This window comes from Heterocephalus glaber, unplaced genomic scaffold (assembly GCF_053883595.1).
Source record: "Heterocephalus glaber isolate CG9 unplaced genomic scaffold, H.glaber_assembly_v1.0 deba00001504, whole genome shotgun sequence".
In the NCBI taxonomy this organism is placed as follows: domain Eukaryota; kingdom Metazoa; phylum Chordata; class Mammalia; order Rodentia; family Bathyergidae; genus Heterocephalus; species Heterocephalus glaber.
The window spans coordinates 74,791,715-74,810,345 of NW_028258324.1; the positions used below are offsets into that span (position 1 = coordinate 74,791,715).

The 18,631-nt window shown below is 47.0% G+C and overlaps 1 protein-coding gene across 5 annotated transcripts in view; it reads right to left on the minus strand.

Annotated features, from left to right (window-relative positions):
* Snrk (SNF related kinase) overlaps positions 1-18,631 on the minus strand; it is a 43,166-nt gene that overhangs the window by 11,168 nt on the left and 13,367 nt on the right. For 4 of the 5 annotated variants that reach the window (XM_087186887.1, XM_087186888.1, XM_087186889.1 and 1 more), the window contains one exon: positions 17,347-18,041. In XM_087186887.1, the coding sequence (XP_087043013.1) occupies positions 17,347-17,935 (589 nt within the window). In that variant the 5' untranslated portion in view covers positions 17,936-18,041. Of the gene's footprint in view, positions 1-17,346; positions 18,042-18,631 lie in introns of those variants that run through there. The other variant, XM_021257666.2, reaches the window with a different exon arrangement.

Here is an 18,631-nt window from a genome sequence, read left to right on the forward strand (position 1 = left end):
TCTGAGGCTGCCTGCGAACCTGTGACGGACACGAACCGCACCCGGCCACTGGCTGGCAGTCGTGTCTCGCCTGCACCTGGGAACCCAGAGGGCCACATCCTCCCAAGACCAAGAAGGCAGGGTGATGGCGGGCACGCGCAGCCCTTCCTCTACAAAATGGGCTCTCACCCAGTGTCTCTCTCGGGCTGGCTTGAGCTTGCCGCCCTCCTGAGCAGCGCCAGCACCTGCTCCACATGGCCGGGAAGAACTCACACACCAGGTTCCAGCAGCGCCTTACTGAGCGACTGAAGGAAATCCACGGAGCTGGCGCTGAGCTTCAACCCGCTGTGCGCCGCCGCCAGCTGCCAGGCACCGCTGCGAACGGTGGCGAATACAGCTCTCCTCCTTACGGCTGCTGGTCCTTATCTTACAAAACACTTATGTTCTAGAAATTAACTGTAAAGTAAATCTCATTTTTCTAGTGATGTCTATTATTCAAGAATGGAAACTCACCAATTCTGTATTTCTAGTTTGTGCTTGGCTATGCCCCTTTCCACCAAAAAGAAAAAATTTTTAAATGACTCACAACAAAAAATGCATACAGATTAAAAATCTGTGCAATTAAAATAAAAATTCTTCTTTTCCTATTGCCAAATGCTGACAGCGTTTAATGTACTGCCATCATCACGCCTAACCACCAACACACATGCGTCTGGTTTACAATCAATTTATATCTTTCCACGTAAATCCTGTAGAACAATGACATTTATAAAAATAAGTAAACTCTTTTTTTTTTACTTTTACTTTACGCTAAACCACAGGTGACATCTCACACAGGTCTCTGATAGTATAACTAACTACGCAAAGTTGATGTTCTAAAAATATAACAAGTGCATACATACCAACTAGCTGTTACCCAAAATTTGTAGGTGGTGAAGGAAAACTTTCTTTCTCTGTTAAGCATTAATCTTATAAGAATCAAGAAGTCCCGTTATTTGGACTTAGTGTCTTCAGAGTCGTTTGCTCAGCAAGTGAAGACACTGCTAGTTAGGAGGTAACACGTGATGAGAAAAGCTAAACACGAGAAAAGGCCACATCGCGCACGCTGCTCAGTTTCCAGTTAGGACTTAATCTCCGAGCCCAGATGCTCAAAAGTCCAGAGACTCTGAAATATGACTCTATGCCACGGAAACTGCTGAAACAGACGCCACAATCTGAAGCATTTCAGCCAGAAAAGGACAGAAGTATCAGGAAGGGGGCAGAGTGTTACACGGACCAGTGATCTCCCCACCTGGACAACATGCTTACTCAGAAAAGGCCTGCATCTGTCCGGAACATGCACACTTTTTGTTATTATGCCCCAAACCAGTGGCAACGAATCTTTCAGAGCTGTCAATGATATAAACAGCCGGCTGCGGCACGCATGCCCCAGGTTCCCACCACTGCCCTACACAGCAGTCTAACAACTGTTCACACATCAGCTGCCCAACTGGGCCTCACAAGTCATCCGGTGGGGACTGAAAGCACACAGGGAAGAGCATCTTCCATGCAGACCGAACCCCTCTGCTGTAAGGGACCGGATCTTCTTGGGTTTGGCTCAGGGCAGTCCTGGAACCAGCCTCCTGCACACACTCAGGGAGCACTATATTTACTTCTCAGACTTTCTTTTTTGGTCTTTGAATGATCTGTGGCCAAAGGAGATGAAAACAAACCACTAAAAAAACATAAGAGTGGTATGACTTTAACCAAGTTACTTACGAATGGGCTGTCTTCACTGAGGGAACACCACAGCAAGCTACTTCCTCATAAAGCTGCTGTGAGCACTCCGAGGATTAAGAGGACTCCAGCTAAGAATCCAGCATGGAGGAAACTCTCAAGGGCGCCTGCTGCTGTGCGGCCTCTCCTCGTCTGTGCCAGGCACTGCTCTAGGCACAGTGACCCCATGACGACAAACATCCCTGGCCTCGCAGGCCTCCCGACCACGGAGGGAGACAGACAGACAGCAGGAAAGTTCGGGGAGCCACAAAGCCAGTGTGGGGAAGAGGGGAAGAAAGACGGGCAGGGACAGGGACAGGGATGGCTGGGCAGTGACGAGGTGGCGAGCTAAAGCCCAGGAGCCGCACGCCATCCAGAGGGCGCAACTGTCTTTTTCTAAATAAAACCACAAACTCCTGAGGGCGGATCACAGCCTCAGGTTGACACCAGGACTGCCAAGGACCCAGCAAAACCGGAAATGGGAAGCAAGGCCAAAACATGGAGTAGGAACTTGACTTTTTTCATTGTTAAAAAAAGTTAATAGCACTGTCTAACAGGTTAACATCAAACCACTGAACCATCAAATTCAGTGTTAATACTAGTGTCTGAAACACTGTGATTTCTGACCCACCTATGGGCTCTTGGTTAACAGAAATAGAAAAAAAAAAGAAATCACATAAGTGTAATTCATTTGGCTTAAAACAAAACAAAAAATCTTCAACACAAGGAAACGGGGGCGGGGGGGTGTCTGACCTCATCGAGCGCTGAGGGTGGGAGTCTGTGGTCTGCAGCGGGCGGCTGAACCAGGCTCTTTCCAGGCTAGGGGTGCAGTGCACATTACAAAGCTCACTGCAGGCAGGATAAAAAGACCAAACTGCGAACAAAGGAGGAAAAGGGACATGCTGACCGTCTGAGAAAACCCCAGTGCAGAGGAGGGCTGGGGTGTCCCGATTACTGAGAGGTTTTCTACAGCACGGTTTTTGAAGTGAATCGCCTGCACAGCCAAAGCACGAACCGCATCAGGAAGCCCTGGGAAGGTCAGAAGCGAGGTCCAAGAAGCAGCCTCTACTTCTCTTCTCGCCCTCTTTTATCAGGATGGCCATGAGTCAAGCAAGAGGCCATACAGGAAGTTCTGAAACCACCGCAGGTGGAATGAGGCGCCTCTCACGCCCCAGTTCCGGCGCTGAGATCCAAGCCAGCCTCTTGCTTCCAGCGCGCACAGTTCTCGTGGAAGAGGCCGGGCTTTCTCAGCAGCGCTGCTTCACAATGGGTGGTCCGGGCACCTGAACGGAGCCCAGGCCTCTGCAGCTTCTTCGATGCGGAGAACCCCGACCATTGCTGCGTGCCAGGCTGAATCCCCACTCACACCAGAATAACTAACTCTCTGCGTCCAAAGTCACCCAGCGCTTGGGTCACCAGTGCTTGCTTCACACAAGATCCATGGTTCACCCCCAGGAACGGGACTAGAGAGCACTCTCAAAGTCCAAAACTGTCGGGTCCAGGAGTGGGGCTGACAGGCATGAAGAATTTGCCCTACGAGTCTGGAAGCAAGTCTTTGAGTCATGTTTGAGGATATTTCTACCATCCTGGCTCCATCAAAGATCTGCTCAGAAGCAAGGTTTTGCTGTTTCACAGAGAAATGTTCCCTCCCGTAACAACAAAGGCAGTGAGAATGAATGTGAGCTTCTCAGACTTACTTTATTAACATTTCTTCTCCAAACCACAATTCATCTGATGCCCCTGGTGACTTCTGAACCCGATGCTGCCCAAGCAAGCGTCATCAGCGCAGCCCCTGCTCTCAAGTCCCGCCTGTGCACTCGGGTGGTCACCAGCACTGCCACACACCCGGTGACCCCAGACATGGCGGGCCCTCGCTGAGGGTCCTGGGCTCCGTGTCAGCAGGTGCAGGCAACTCTACCAAGGGGCCCCAGGACCCTGCTCTCCCCTGAGGTCCCCACCCTGTCCCCTGCCCAAGCAGAGAGCCGGCCACCGAGGGCGGCACCATCACCACGGGCTATGATCGCGAACCTTGTCCTCACGGCCGGGTACCTGAGGCCCCGTATGCAGAGTGCTGGGTGTCCCTGTCCCAGCCAGGGCCGGCAACACCAGTCTGATGAGTGCGGGAACCCTAATGGAGAGGGGCTGAGATGGTCTCAGGGTGCAGGGCAGGCGGTAAAGGTTACTCAGGGTCAGGAAGCCGAGAAGCGCCTGCAGGGGTGGCCAGTGAAGGCAGCTGTGGCTGACCTCAGCCTCCCATGAGCTTTGTAGGCCAGGAGGAGGCTCAGCCAGCCCGTGGCATCCTGCACCAGTGGCCAGCCGGGCTCACCTGTCACACTGCTCCGCTGTGTGACTGCGGCCGCCCCAGCTCCCCTGGGTCTGCTGTCCCGGGTGCCGGTGTCTGAGCATCGTACTGCAGGCCTCACTGCCGGGCCCCAGGCAGGAGCCAGGGCACCTCAGGGTACAGAAGCAGAGCAAGTGGGAAAGCAGGGCACTTCACCCTGCTTACGCCATACACTTCCTTTACTTGAAGGACAAGAACACTCATTTACTTGCATGTAAAATTTAAAACCAGATACACGTAAGAGATGCTGATGTGATGCACAGGTACAGTATTTTAAGCAAGCTGAAACATTCTTTGTGCTGGGGTTGAACCCAGGCGTCTGCCCTGGGCTACCTCTGCAGTGATCCCCACCCTTCCAGGTTCTGAGAGAGGGTCTCACTACATGCCTAGGTGGCCCAGGCTGAGCTCAGGCCTGCGATGACCCTCCTCTTCACGGGGTCGGAAAGGGGATGACAAAAGGCTGAGGTGTGCTCTCTACTCACAGCGTCTGTCTCACGCCTGTGACCCGGCACCCTCGGTCCTGCAAGGTTCCCTGGATTCCAACCAACCTCCTCTCCAGACTCGCACTTTTTGAGCACACATAAGTGCTTCAAGAGCGAAGAAAACTCAAATATAAAACTCATTAATGTGGGCTGGGGATTTAGCTCAGTGGTTCTGCTGCCTGCCTCGCAAGCGCAAAGTCCCGAGTTCGAAACCTGATACCAAAAACAAAATTCTTTAATGTTCCATAGAAATCCATGAGTCTTATAAAACATGACTTTAAGAGTGAAGTGGAGAGTTCAATCCCCGGTACCAAAAAAAAAAAAAAAGAGGGGCGTGGGGTCCACAGAGCTTCTCGATAGCCCAGAGACTGACAAAGTGTGCTCTGGAGGGCTCAGTACTGCAGTGTTAGGGAGCGCATTGGTGCTCCTGCAGCCAGGGAAGGCCTCAGGGCCAGCCGCCGGGTACTGCCCCAGCTCCACTTCCCTGCTTCAGAACAGAGCTTCAAGTCCTTGACTGTAAGGTGACACCCTGCCAGAGTCACCAGGGAGGCGGCTACGTGGGCGCATTTCCTGACAGCCACATTGGGTGATCTGCCACCCAGAGCTACCCTGTGGGGCACTCCTAAGACCTCGGTGCAGAATCAGCTACAAACCCACGCCTCTCCAAAACAAGATCTTCTCAAGGCTACTCTGTGAACCCTAACCTCTCCTTCTGTCAGCTCCAGGGGAAAAGCCCTAGCCTTGGCCCAATTCCGTGGCGACACTAGTTACAAAGGTACAATGCTCACTACTGGAAGTCCTGCGACAGTATGGGAACACAGGCCTTAGCCCTGGAGCTTCAGAGTGGACACCGTTCAGAGGGAGGGTCCTCTACCGTGGGGCACGAGACTTTCAAGCAGTGACTGCACATTTCAAGTTCCCTTCAAGACTGGGACAAATGCAAATGCAATAGAACTTTACGGGTCTAACTTTGAAGCAGAAAGCAGAAATGTTTAAATTTAGTACAATTTAGTCCAGTTCAATTTCTCTAGTCGAGTACACACTAGAGTCTGCATGGTCAGCACTTTGTAAGTTGGAAGTCTGCAGTCTCGATGCTCATTTCATAGCTAGTGAAGTGCTTCAGTGTTTTAAGGTGATTTTTAAAACATCGAGGATTTTCATAAGATAACATACAAACCACTAAAATATCAGTTAACGGGAATCACTTGCATGTGGCAACTCTTGGCTAAGACTTTTTTTTGGTACCGGAGATCGAACTCGGGTCCTTGCGCTTGCGAGGCAGGCAGCGGAACCACTGAGCTAAATCCCCGGCCCTCTTAGCTAAGACTTAAAACAGGTTCTCCTTCCCAAGGCACTAAATAGGGCCCCACGGGTCCCCCTTCTGCCCCTAGAAGTGGAATTTCGCAGCTTGCAGTCTGGTTGCCCACGTGCTGCTGCCCCGTGTACCCCGCGGTGCGGGCATGACCCAACTCATCTCCCTTAGCGCCAGTTATGCAGGCAGCCAGCCAGGAAAGCCCTGTGTACTCGCTTTCTGCTAACACACATCTTCGCTTCTCTTGGGTGGACACAGTGGGCTTGCCAGGTGAGTGCCCACTAACCTTTCTAGGAACCCGCAAGCCACTTTCCAAAGATAACGGAGCCCTGCTGCTCTACTCTGTCTCGGAGGCCGAGGCTGAGAACCACCAGGGTTTGGAAGGCAGGCCACTTCACTTCACGGGTGTGGTTTTCACCGGCATTTCCTTCATGACAAATGGCGCTGACTTGCCAAGTTCAGTCTTTGCTAACCTGTTTGTAAAAATCTTTTGCCTATTTTTAAACTGGGTTGCCCGTTATGGCTGAGTTTTGAGACTTCTTTATACAGTATTTGATTTGCAATGATTTTCTCCTAGTCTGTGCTTAACAGTATCTTTCAAGCAGCAAGCATTAATTCTTATAAAATCCAATTTATCAAGTTTTTCTTTTACAGATCATGCTTTTGTAATTGTATGTGACATCTCTTTGCCTATGCTAAGGTAACAAAGATCTAGGTTTTCTTCTAAAAGTTTTAGGTTCACATGCTACTTCTAGGTCTGTGAAGCAAGTTGAGCTTTCACACACAGGGTAAGGTACAGATCGAGGTTCATTTAACAGTTTCTGCAACATAGCTGAAAAAAAACATCTTTTCCCCAGTAAATTGCTTTAGCACCTTTTTTCAAAATCAACTGACCATGTATGTGTGGGTTTATGCAAGGACTTGTTATTCTATTAAAATTTCTTTTGCCAATTTCATGTCATCTTTAATCTAGCTTTGTACTGTCTTCAATACCCTACATCTAAGGTTAAACTTTTTCTTCCTCCCCCACTATCTGCACCAAGTTACCTAATGCACTATCTTTTCATTTGTGCACAGGGAGACTGAGAACTGTCTCTACGTTAAGAACAGAAATCTTCCCTGTACAGCGAAACCTTGGCTGTCGAGCTCCATGCCAAATTCGTGTTCAAACACCAGGAAGTTTGAGAACTGCACACACTGTGTTTTCCCCATAAGAAACAGTAGAAAACCACATAATTGGTTCCGAGGCCCAAAGTTTACACTTACAAATTCATTTTGCCCAAATTTTAACAAATTTTGCAATGACTTCCTCCTTTAACTCCATCATGGCTCTCACAGTTTCCTCTTAGCTTACTGCAAGGCTCATTTACTTTCTTTGCAGCCGTGGTATGATATTCTAGGCAAACAGAAACAAAGCACCAGGGCGAAGGCTGTGACACGGCACTGGATGCTGTCCAGGCAACAGCGGCGCCCGCCCTGAAACATCTCACCTTTTTTATGTTAGTATTACTTTTCATTAATTTAATTTAATGTCTGCAGTGAGACTCGACGTGTGACTCACTTTCAGTCCGTACAGGTTTTTTCAAGTCAGATTTTCAGTTCGGCTATTGAGCAGTTACCAACACCAAGCAGATTTTTTTTGAACTTTGCTGTTTGAGTAATGGAAAGGTCAAGCTTGGCAGTGTTCGACAATTCGGGTATCACTGTAATACAGATATTCCCCCATTCTGCATTCTTTGTTCTGAGAATACGTGTACCGGGCTGGTGAACCATGATAAAATCTATCACCCTTTGTCTTATGATTTCTTTAGAGGCCAAGATCCTATGAATCCTTTTTCTTAATTGTTTATATACAAATCCTTAATGGACCTGGAGTTTACTCTGACACATGACATATGTTGGGGCGGGGGGGGTCTCTGGTCCCTTCCTCAGGCATTTCTTTTTTTCTTTGGTACCGGGGATCAAACTCGGGTCCTTGTGCTTGCGAGGCAGGCAGCAGAACCACTGAGCTAAATCCCCGGCCCCTCCTAAAGTATTTAACTAGTCCAGTCAATTTACTAACTCTTCTTCTGATGCCTTTGATAATGGAGGAATTTAAAATTACTGGAACCTATTATTTTCCCCAGGTGGACTTAGGCCGCTGAAAAGCTCAGATCCAGGGGGCCCCGGGGGGTGGCAGTCCCCACAGTACTACGTGGACATCGACAACCGTGCTTAGCCCTGTCTGCCTGGCACGGTGCCGGGTGCTGAGATGCAGCTGGAGCTGACTGAGGCCGGCAGCCAAGGGGGCTGGCTCTACAGCAGAGCACCACTGCCAGCCCTCAGCCTCTGCGCAACTCATTGGAAGGCAGCTCCACCTTGGCTCTCGGGGAAGTGTCCCTGTCCCTTCAGCGCCAGCTGTTCCAGCGTGAGCGCCCCTCACCTGACCTCCAGGAGACTTAAAAGCATCGATCCCGGGGCTCCAGGCAGCACAGCGAGACACACGTCCCGACTCCAGCTCTCAACTCCGATTTCCTGATTCTCTCACAGCCCTCCTCCTGCTGCTATTGGATGCCGGTCCCCACATCTCCCTCTGGTGCCTGTTAGATGACTGCTGGGAATACAAATTATTGACCTTGGTGGAATTCTATTTAAAATTAAGGCTCTGTGTGAGACCCTGACTGCTACGAACCAAGTCCATGTGGTTTGTCCATCTCGGCCACTGAGGAATTTACGAGCTGCCTCCTGGTGCTGTGTGTATCTGGGCCAACTCAAGAACTGCTCTCAGGAAAGTGGTCAAGAAACAGTTCTCCAACCGCTAAGAGCCACTGAGAGCTGGGGGTTCCGCAGCTCATGTATCTCACAGAAAGTGACGTAAGAATAATTGTGGAAAGGCTCCTTCCCGTATGAGAAGCTGCTCTCCTCTGCCCTGATAACAGCTGAAAAGGCAAAGGGAAACAGCAGGGGCCACTAGAATTCTTCACCTATGTTTCTTGCCTCTACTAACTCAGGAAGTCCTTCTGACACTGAAGCTGGAGGCTAAATCCAAGAAATCTGCATCAAGCTGTTCCCTGGATAACACGGGTGTCCTTGTATGGGACACACAGCAAGGTGTCCAACCCACACACTGACCGATGAACAAGTACAAAACAAGACAAATCTACAACCAGTGGGAATTTTCTGCCTCCTAGTGGAATAGAAAGGGTTTCAGGAGACGGAAAGTCCTGCTGGAACAACTAAAAACAAACTAATTTGCAGAAACTGTGTTTTTAAAGCCTCAGGAGCAACCAGAATAGAAGAGCTGAAATTTCAGATCCTGAAGAACAAAACAAGAATCAGACAGTACAGCCTCAGGAATTGCAATGGATCACATAAATGTTCCTTAAAAAGGGCCCAAGCAACATATCTTACACTCCAAAGAAAAGAGGCTGTTTTGCATAATACCTAAAAATCTGCCAAAAAAAAAAAAAATAGCTACTCTGATGTAAGAATATAAACTTGTATCTGGCTGAGACTCGCTCTGCCTTGCTGGGTATCAACCAACTGCTGTTCTACTGAACACGGGCGTCTCTGAGGACCTTGCTAACGCAGGTTCTGTCCTCTGGGAAGTAACTGTCACTGAGCACAAGACCGCAAACCGCACCGTAGGATGTGCACTAGGTTACACCACCTGAGGGCTTCCTTCCATCTACTGGGTCTCCCAAAACAGGAGTCTAACAAGGACTTCCATAGGTCAGTGAAAAGTTGAGACAAATAAATTCTATCAATAACATAGAATTCATTTCTAAAACAATCATGCCGAACACAGCAAACACCTGTAAGTGGAGCTTATTTGACTTTTTAGAAGAGGGCTAGGGGTGTAGCTCAGTGGTAGAGTGATTGCCTAGCAGCACACACAAAAAATTAAATAAAAATAAGTAAAAAGAACACCGTGCACCCAATGACTCGATGTTCCTTCCAGACACAGCCTCATCTATAAACCCTAAGTCAAACTTCCCACTACGATCTCCTACCCAAGTTATAGCAAGGAAATTTTAGATACAATAAGGAAAATAAAAGAGCTAATGTGCAAAACAGTAACAAGTCAGGTACCCAAAGACACCTGTATTTTCTTCTCCACAGCTGATTATGTGCACATCCTCCCTGCACAACAGTTGTAGGCCCATGAACTCACAACAGAGCCAGGGAGGTTCACAGTAGTCACTAACTGCCTCCAAAACGGGCACTGAATGTGGTTTGTCTGCATTACCCAGAGGACAGCTCTCAAACGATCCTCTAAGCATCTAGGAGTCATCAGAAAAGGAGTTGTGGCATAAGCAAACACTAATTGGAAGATCCACAATTCAACCTGGTAAGTTTTTGTTTCTTTAGGTCATCCTACTTATCCACTCGGCAGACACGAAGAGTGCAGTGCTGAGGAGCAGCCGGACTCAGAGGAGAGCAGAATACACGATGCCCTCTCTCCAGTGCTTGCCCTCGCAGAGGACAACCAAGCCGCCCAAGGGAGGCAGGCCTGGCCGGGCCCGTCCGAGTCCACACAGAAGGGCAGCCGGGGCAAGCAGCCTCCCAGTGCTGCGCACTGCTTCTGGTCCCCACGGCAACCCCATCTCCCCTGTTGCAGTGACCCGACCTGTGGTGCTGCTGCTGTCCGGCCCCAAGCTGAGTGCGCCTCACCCACCGAGGCTGGATCTCCTCCCCTCACACGGCACCACAAATGCTGAGATCCTACAGTTTGAGTTTCAGAATTCAAAATGACTCTAAATTAAAAATGTAAAACATTAAGTTAGGCAGTGTTTTACACTGGATGCCATTGTAAACACGCTCCTTATAAAGGCTAATACATCAATTATGACTAAGATAAATCAATGTTTTCTGAAGGTCAAAGGGGTTCTATAAAAAGGGCTCTACAGAGAGAGGGAAAGAAGAAATGATGACTGTGAAGGCCACGTTTGGAACAGACCTGTGGCAGCAGCCCGGGCTGCTCTACTTGGTTCTGCCCCCCACATCACTGCTCCTCACGAGCCCCGTGACAGTGGCAGCCCCAGCCCTGTGTACAAGCACGTGCAGGTGCTTCTCAAGCCGCTTCCTGCATCTGACAGCCTCAGGGCCACACACACACAGCGTCCCCCTAGCACAGGTCTCCCAAGAGGCCCTGACTGTCACCAGCCAGCCAGGTGCATCGGGTGGGCACAGGGCCCACTTCTCACAAGCCCTAAACCACTGCCTGCAACAGCTGCAGCTCAGCCTGTCCAGCAACACGCATGCACTGCCTAACAGGGCTCCGAATTTACTGCAGTTCAGTTTGTTCTGAAGCTAAATTTTGTTGTGTAATTTTTTGTTTCATGTTTTCATCTTCAAAAGGCTTACATTCTTATCTCAGAAAAGCTTTAAAAAGCAACTAAGCAGATTTAGTGTTTTCAAATATTTTCTATGCAGCAAACTAAAGACAGTAAAAGTGGGTTCAGTTCCTGTGCATTTCCGTATTGAAACAGCTACTGTTCTCAGAGGTTGGAAAAACTCATCTGAAGTTCCGAGAGACTAACTCATAATCAAATAAATACCAGGACTTCATCTTTTAATCTAGCATTTTTGAGAAGGAAGGAAAATCCCTACTTTAGAAATGAACTATTCCCTAAGTATAAACAACCGAGCATGCTGAAAGTTAAATACAACTAAAAACAACATGCGAAAGACAGGCACAAAGGTTGCGGGCCTGCCCTCCTCCCAGTTTCCCACGGCAGCCAACATTTCAGAGATTCCCTGAGGACAAATTTCCAAAACAAGCCAGCACCTCGGACATTCTTCCTCCCACCCGGAGAGACTGAGGCACACGAGACTGAGGCTCCACATCGGAGGTCCCTGCGGGGAGGCAGCTGATGCTCAGGGAAACAAGGCCCTCTGTGATCCCCCAAAGAGGAATCAGGAGCCGCCTGGGCAGAGCAAGGCTGATGGGGTCTGGTGTGCGCCCCGCGCCATGCACCGGGTGGGTGCCAGGACTCCAGGAGGGGACGAGGGCAGGAGAGGGGTACAGCGAGGAGGCAGCCTGGTGAGGGCTGAGGGAGGTGGGGAGACCACCATGAGGGCCACGCCCCGGGGGCTCAGATGCAGAGACTCAGACTTCCCCAGGGACAGGCACTGCTTCCTCTCAAACAGAGGTTGCCTGTACTGTGCTGTCTTCCAATTGATAAACACCATATGTCTAGCCCTTTGTTTAGGTCTCTGAGTTCTTCCTTTACCATTCTGTAACTTTTAGCATAATTTTTTTTAGGTATGTTTTTTTTGTTGGGTTTTTTTTGTTTTTTGGCGGTACAGGGGATCGAACTCAGGACCCTGAGCTTGCGAGGCAGCCACGGTGCCACAAAGCTAAATCCCCCAATACTGTGGTCTCCATGTGCTGTTCACTGTTAGCATTATAGAGATGTAATTAATTTTGCAATGATTTTTTATATCCTGTGATCTTGCTAAATTCATTAGTTCTAGAAATTTGCAGATTTCTTGAGATTTTCCAGGTAGATAAACATGTCAATTTCAAGTGGAGACAGTTCAATTTCCCGCTCGCCGATCTGATGTTTCTGTACTATGCAGCGAAGGTGGGACGTGTGGGCCCTCGCCTCACTCCCACAGAGGAGGACGGTGTCAGCTCCGGGGCTCGTGCTGATGCTGTTTATGAGGCTGAGTGTGTTCCTCTCTCTTCCCAGTTAACTAAGAGCAAGAAAGAGTTACTGAGGGTAGGCAAAGAGTAACAGTTTAATGCAGGGCAAATTACACATCTATGAAGAAAAGAACACAATTTTTTGCACACTAACATGCATGATGATACATTCTCATCTGGGGCATGTCTCTTAAAGGCTGAATTGCAAATATGATAAGTATTATAGACAACCCAAAAGCCACAAACAAGCAAACTAAATCAAATCTTTGCATAGTACTGAGCCATGCTTTAAGCTAGATTTCAGTTATATCTACTACAAAACCAGCAATGCTAAATTAATGCAGGACAGGAGATTTCACCTTGAAGACAGACTCTCTATGAACCAGGCAACATTCAGTACAGGGGTTTTCAGGTCCAGAGTTGTAACTTCCTAGGAGGACTCCAAATTGCAAGGGAGATGCCACAGTTCTCAATACTAAACTTAATTCATTTTAACTTGAAAACAAAATTTTAGGGAAGTAGAAAAAAGTCTTAGACAATGTGAGAGTTTTACAACTACTGAAAAATTATAAATCTGGGATTTAAGAAAGTTTTCCCATTTTAGAGTTTCTATAATAAAGAAGTTTTTAAAGCACAGTTCATGTTTTCAAGAGTAAACCCTTCCTAGACGCCGCTTCCAGAGAGACCTTAGGCAGAAACGCACTGGGATGCACACCAAGGCCCCGCACAGGCCAGCAGCAGGCCCAGGCTCTCGCAGCAGACTCGGCTTTTCCACACAGACGGTTTCTGTCTGAACACCATGAAGGCAACTTAATCCAGAACCCTGGACCCCGCAGCGACCCGAGCAGTCCCTGAGCAGGACGTGGCCGCTCTTGCTGCCCTCCAGTCCTGCACACAGCCTAGGAGGTGGGGCACAGGTGGTCTGCGACCTGGGGAGGAAAGGAGTGCCTCAGAGCAGCCGCAGGCCCTTCCCTCGTGCCGCGCTCCAGGAGGCCAGGCTGGGCCCCAACCCTGCGTGGGAGGATGAACAAGGCTTCTGCCGGGCCCCTCTCAGCTCCACCTGGGCCCAGCAGGCCCAGCGGGGCCCGGCAGGAGGAGGAAGCCCAGGAGGGGTGACCTTGGCCACACAGCCTGCGCCCCATCTGGACCCCCTGGAGCTGACGATACTCATGCATGGTGTTCACAGAATGGCTCCCGGGCATCTTGAAACACAGATGAGCAACACTAACGTCCCCAAACACCGAGGGGGAGGAGGCACTCAAGGAGAATGAACACCCAAGAAAACCCACTTACAGAAGTGTTAAAACACACACACACCCAGAACGAGCGAAATGCAGAAAGTCAGTGTCAGATTCGATTTCTTCCTCATAGCTTTGGAAGCAAAAAAGATAACGGAAAAACATCTGTGAAAATGTATCTTCAAAGTTGGGAAGAAATTTGAACTTCTATTTCTATACTCAAATCATCATTCAAATATGAGAACATTTTTAGGTAGACAAAGACTTGGGGAATTTTTACAAATCCTTTCAGAAAAGATATAAATAAAACAAAACAAAATAAAAATAACTCAAGTGAAGGATTGGGAGACCAAGAAATTTATAAAACTAAAGCATATTATAAATAAAAGCAAATCAAAATTTATTATTAAAAGCAAATTATGATTTTTATCTTCCTTGTTAGCAGGAGAAATAATACGGGCATTGGCTGACTTTGGGGGGTAGGGGTGGAGACTACCACAGAGAAAAACAGACTCACACTTTGCAAACTGAAGGGGAGGAGAAGAAACCTGAATAATTAACAAAATATAAGAAAGGGAATACATAATGAGGCAGTGGAAAACAAAACAAGACAAGGGCCCGGGATTTAGCTCAGTGGTTCTGCCGCCTGCCTCTCAAGCGCAAGGTCCCAAGTGCGATCCCCGGTACCAAAAAAAAATAAAAAAATTTCACAAAACAGCAAAAGTAAGCCCAAGTATTCCAATAATAATAAATACGAATGTATTAGATTCGCCTACTAAAAGACTCACAGGCTCCACTTGTTTAAAAAGGAGACACTGAGCTCTAAGCCAATGGGGCCCAGCCAAGGCACTATTACTGCTAAGGGGAAAAAGACAAACCTGTGGCAATGTCAACACGCAAATGAAGGGCAGTTAAACAAACATCAAGTAAGTAATTCATTGATAAAAAGTACAGATCATGGAAAATAAATTTAAAGCTTCAGCTTGAAGATAAAGTAAACTTTGATTATAAGACACAATTACAGGGCCAGCATAACTACCTCTGAAAAGGACAGACAAAATAAAGCGTAAGAATGCAAAGGAATAAATCACATAATGAACAATATTAATTATGTATAAAACTATGACTGCACCAAAATATAGGGAACAGTCACCATGGTAAAAATTGTTAAGGTAAAAAGGCACAAAGAAAACACAAAAATGTTTCCAAAGCAAAAATCAACTGCCCTATTTACTGACTTCAATATACTAGAATTAGATACTAAAAATCAGAACTAAAAGGAAAAAATAGACCTATCCCCTCTACATAGAAAATGAGAGAGAGAAGTCTTTCTAACTACCTTGGATTAAACAAGAAACCAAACAGCAGTGAGCTGTGGCTATACAGCGAAACCCACAGGGGTCCTGAGAGCCATTACATGCAGCTTCCAGAGGCTGAAACACTAAAGAAATAAGAAGAGGAAAAAGAAAAGACAAGGGGAGAGGGCAGGGCAGGGAAGGGAAGGGAACTATAGCCTAAAAAGAGTATGAATGAAAGCAAAAAACAGTAACATTGAAAACAAAACATGTAGTTGAGTAAAATCAAAGTTAATTCTTTAAAAAGAATACTAGAGATGATTCCTAAGCTAAAGCTCAATGCCAAAGACCAGTACACCATAAAATACTTCCTTTTAAACCCAAACCAAAGTCTTATTTAGCAACATCTGTGTTGTGGCTGTGTCCAGCTGTCCCTCAAAGCCTCGTGTGGTCACAGGTGGGGCCCTTCCAGAGGTGGCTGCATCTAGGGTGTGTGACACTGGGACTGACTCATGGTGCAGTGCTAGGCTCAAGGGCACCAGCGTCAGGGTCTGAGTGCTGCCCGCCCTGAGGGCCTGGGTAAGACAGAGGGGCAGGAAGAGCTGTGGTCGGCCCTTGCTTGCTTTTGCTGTCTTCTGCGTGCAATGAACAGTTTCTCCTGTGCGAGGCCCCTCCCCCATGTGCCGCCCCGCCTCGGAGCCAGCCAATTATGGGTTGAAACCTTTGCGAACTGTGAGCCAAATAAACTTTCTCCCCTTTAACGTTGGGTGTCGGGTATTTTGTCTCAGCACTGAGAGAAAAGTAATCAAGACAAATTGGCAATTTAATATAATAGCAGACGGTAATTTTTGGCCACACTCATTTTGCTAAAACTTTGTGAAAAGCCATCAATTGATTTTGGCACAATAAACAAAGAATATATTAACAGAAAAATTAATTGCCCATTTACTCTTTATTTTAATCACGCTACTACACAAAATGAATTGAAATATGAATCACCAAAGTGAAAAAAAGTAGCTATGAACTCCACCCAACCTACTTCACAAAGAAACTATCAGATTCTCTCAACTGTCTTTTGGAACAACCTCCCAATTTTTTTCCCTTTTATGATTTTTAATGTTTTATTATGTAATACTTAAGATACAAGAAAAAATTAAACACCTGTGCATCTACCACCCAAATTAGAAAATAAACCTCGTTAGTAGAGCAGAAATTCTGCTACACCTGCCCCTCCGAAGTACTCCATCTTCCTCTACTGCATGCTTCAGTCCACTGCACACACACACTCCACTAAATAATGCGTAACACTGTTTGATGTGTTCTAAACTCATACGGTGCCATTTATCCCCTTGCTGATATAGATTCAACAAGTATGTTAGACACATCCTTTGAAAAATCCTTTGAATGCCCAAGTGAGACGCATGCACAGGTGCAGAAGTTGGGTCACAAGATGTACATTTTTCTCTTGTTTCTTTTTTGGGGGGTTCGAGACAGGTCTCACTATATACCCCAGGCTGGCTCAGAACTTGCAGCGATCCTTCTGCCTTAGCCTCTTGAGTGCTGGAATTACAGGTGTGCACCACCATGCCCAGGTACATTTCTTTACTAAATATTACCAAACTGTCCTCTAAATTATACAAGTGCCCAGCGGTCTATAGTCTTAGCAATGCTTACTTTTGTCTGCCTTTAGTTTTTCTCAATATGCAAATGATGAAACTGTCTTATTGTGGCTTTGCCCCTCCCTGTACTAATGCGGCTGGAGACCTTTTCACCCTCAGACATTTCTGTTCCTTCTTCTGTGAACTCCTGGCTTCATTTTCTGATTAGAGTAGCTCCACTAATCAAAAATCTCTAGCTCAAATATTCTAATGAAAGACTTCAGGGAAGCCTGGATATCTTCAGGAGGCAGAAACCATTCATAAACCTTCTCTTTCCTACAACACAAGAGTGTAACGTGAGGGCGGGACGTGCAGTGTAACATCAGTGCCCTCAACGGCGTGTGCACCTTTGCCACTGCCCTCTTTAAGCTGCAATTCAAACAGAAAAGCAGGAAGTTTGGTGTCACTTGTAGGTGACCTGAGGATGTATTTTTCCAGTATGAAACTAAAACATTAAAAAACTGGAAAAAAAAGGTTGGAATACACACCAGTCTTGGGGATGTATGGTGTTCATGACACCCAATGTGTTAGGCCAGGCGCAGTTAACGGAAATCTTCTGAAAAATGATTTTAGGTAATCAACCACCAACGTGAGCAACCAAGCTTAGCTAGCTGGTAGGAGCCAAGAAGGCAGAGCCTGGACCACGGTCACTTACCTACAGCAGGGGCATCATATTCGTCACCAAGCAGAATTTCTGGAGCAGAATATGCAAGAGATCCACAGCTTGTGGTGAGTTTCTTCCCTGGCTGAAATTTGTTGCTGAAACCAAAGTCTGTCAACTTTACAAGACCTTGTTTTTCAAAGAAGACTACATTCTCTGGTTTTAAGTCTCTGTGAACCACATGGAGTTTATGGCAGTAAGATATAGCGTGAACTATCTGAGCAAAGTACTTCTTAGCCAAGTCTTCATTGAGACCCTCCTCATGTTTCATGATGTAATCAAACATATCTCCTCCATCTCCAAGTTCTAGAATAAGATAGAGTTTGGTCTGGGTGTCAATAACTTCATAAAGGCGCACGATGTTAGGGTGCTGCACTAGTTTCATGCATCTCACCTCCTGGAAAAGATGTCCCGTGGCTAGAGTGTCCAGTTTTGTCTTGTCAATAACTTTTACTGCCACCTTCTCCCCTGTGAAGACGTGCCTGGCAAGTTTAACCACTGCAAAATGACCCCTACCCAAGGTTTTATCCAGATCGTACAATCCAGCAATCTTTCCATCATATCCTCGCTTGAATCCTGCCATGCTGGTCCAGCGGAAGGAAAAATATTTAGACTGTTTGAAATGGATCTTCTCATATAAGAGTATCTGTAGAAAATAAGCAATTCATTTTCAATGTTGCCATGGACATCTACAAAATAAGAGGAGAAACAAAATTAAGTTTCTGTAAATGCTCTTTTTCTTTTTTCTATTTTAAGAGATGCTTAAAGCAAATAAATCCACACAAAATGATTCAGGGTCATTTATAAGGACCTATTTCTATATTTAGAGTTTATATTATAAAGTAAAGGTTGAGAATTTAAATACCATATTAAATTTTGCAAACCGAAAAATAAACAGCTCCTTGGAAATAAGAGACTACAAGCTTGATAAGCAAAATTTATAAAAAAATTCCCCCCCAAATTAATTTCAATTAGCATCTTTAAAAAACAAAGGCAGGACTGACAAAGGGAAAACAAGAGTAAGCGTTTGGACAGAAGCCCAACTTGTTCCTACGACTCCATGGTATTTCCTTTAACGCGATAAAGCTCCCCAGCAAGGCCTTCTGTGGCCCCTCTAGAGCCACCTTCTCCCCCTGCACCCCCAGCACCACCACCCCACGCGGAAACAGGTGGCTGAATGTATGCTCTCCGACGTGAGACTCCCAGTATCATGCAGGCCTTCCAGTCTAAGGTCCTGTCTGGCTCTCTCACCCTCACGCTGTACCTAGGACAGTGCTCA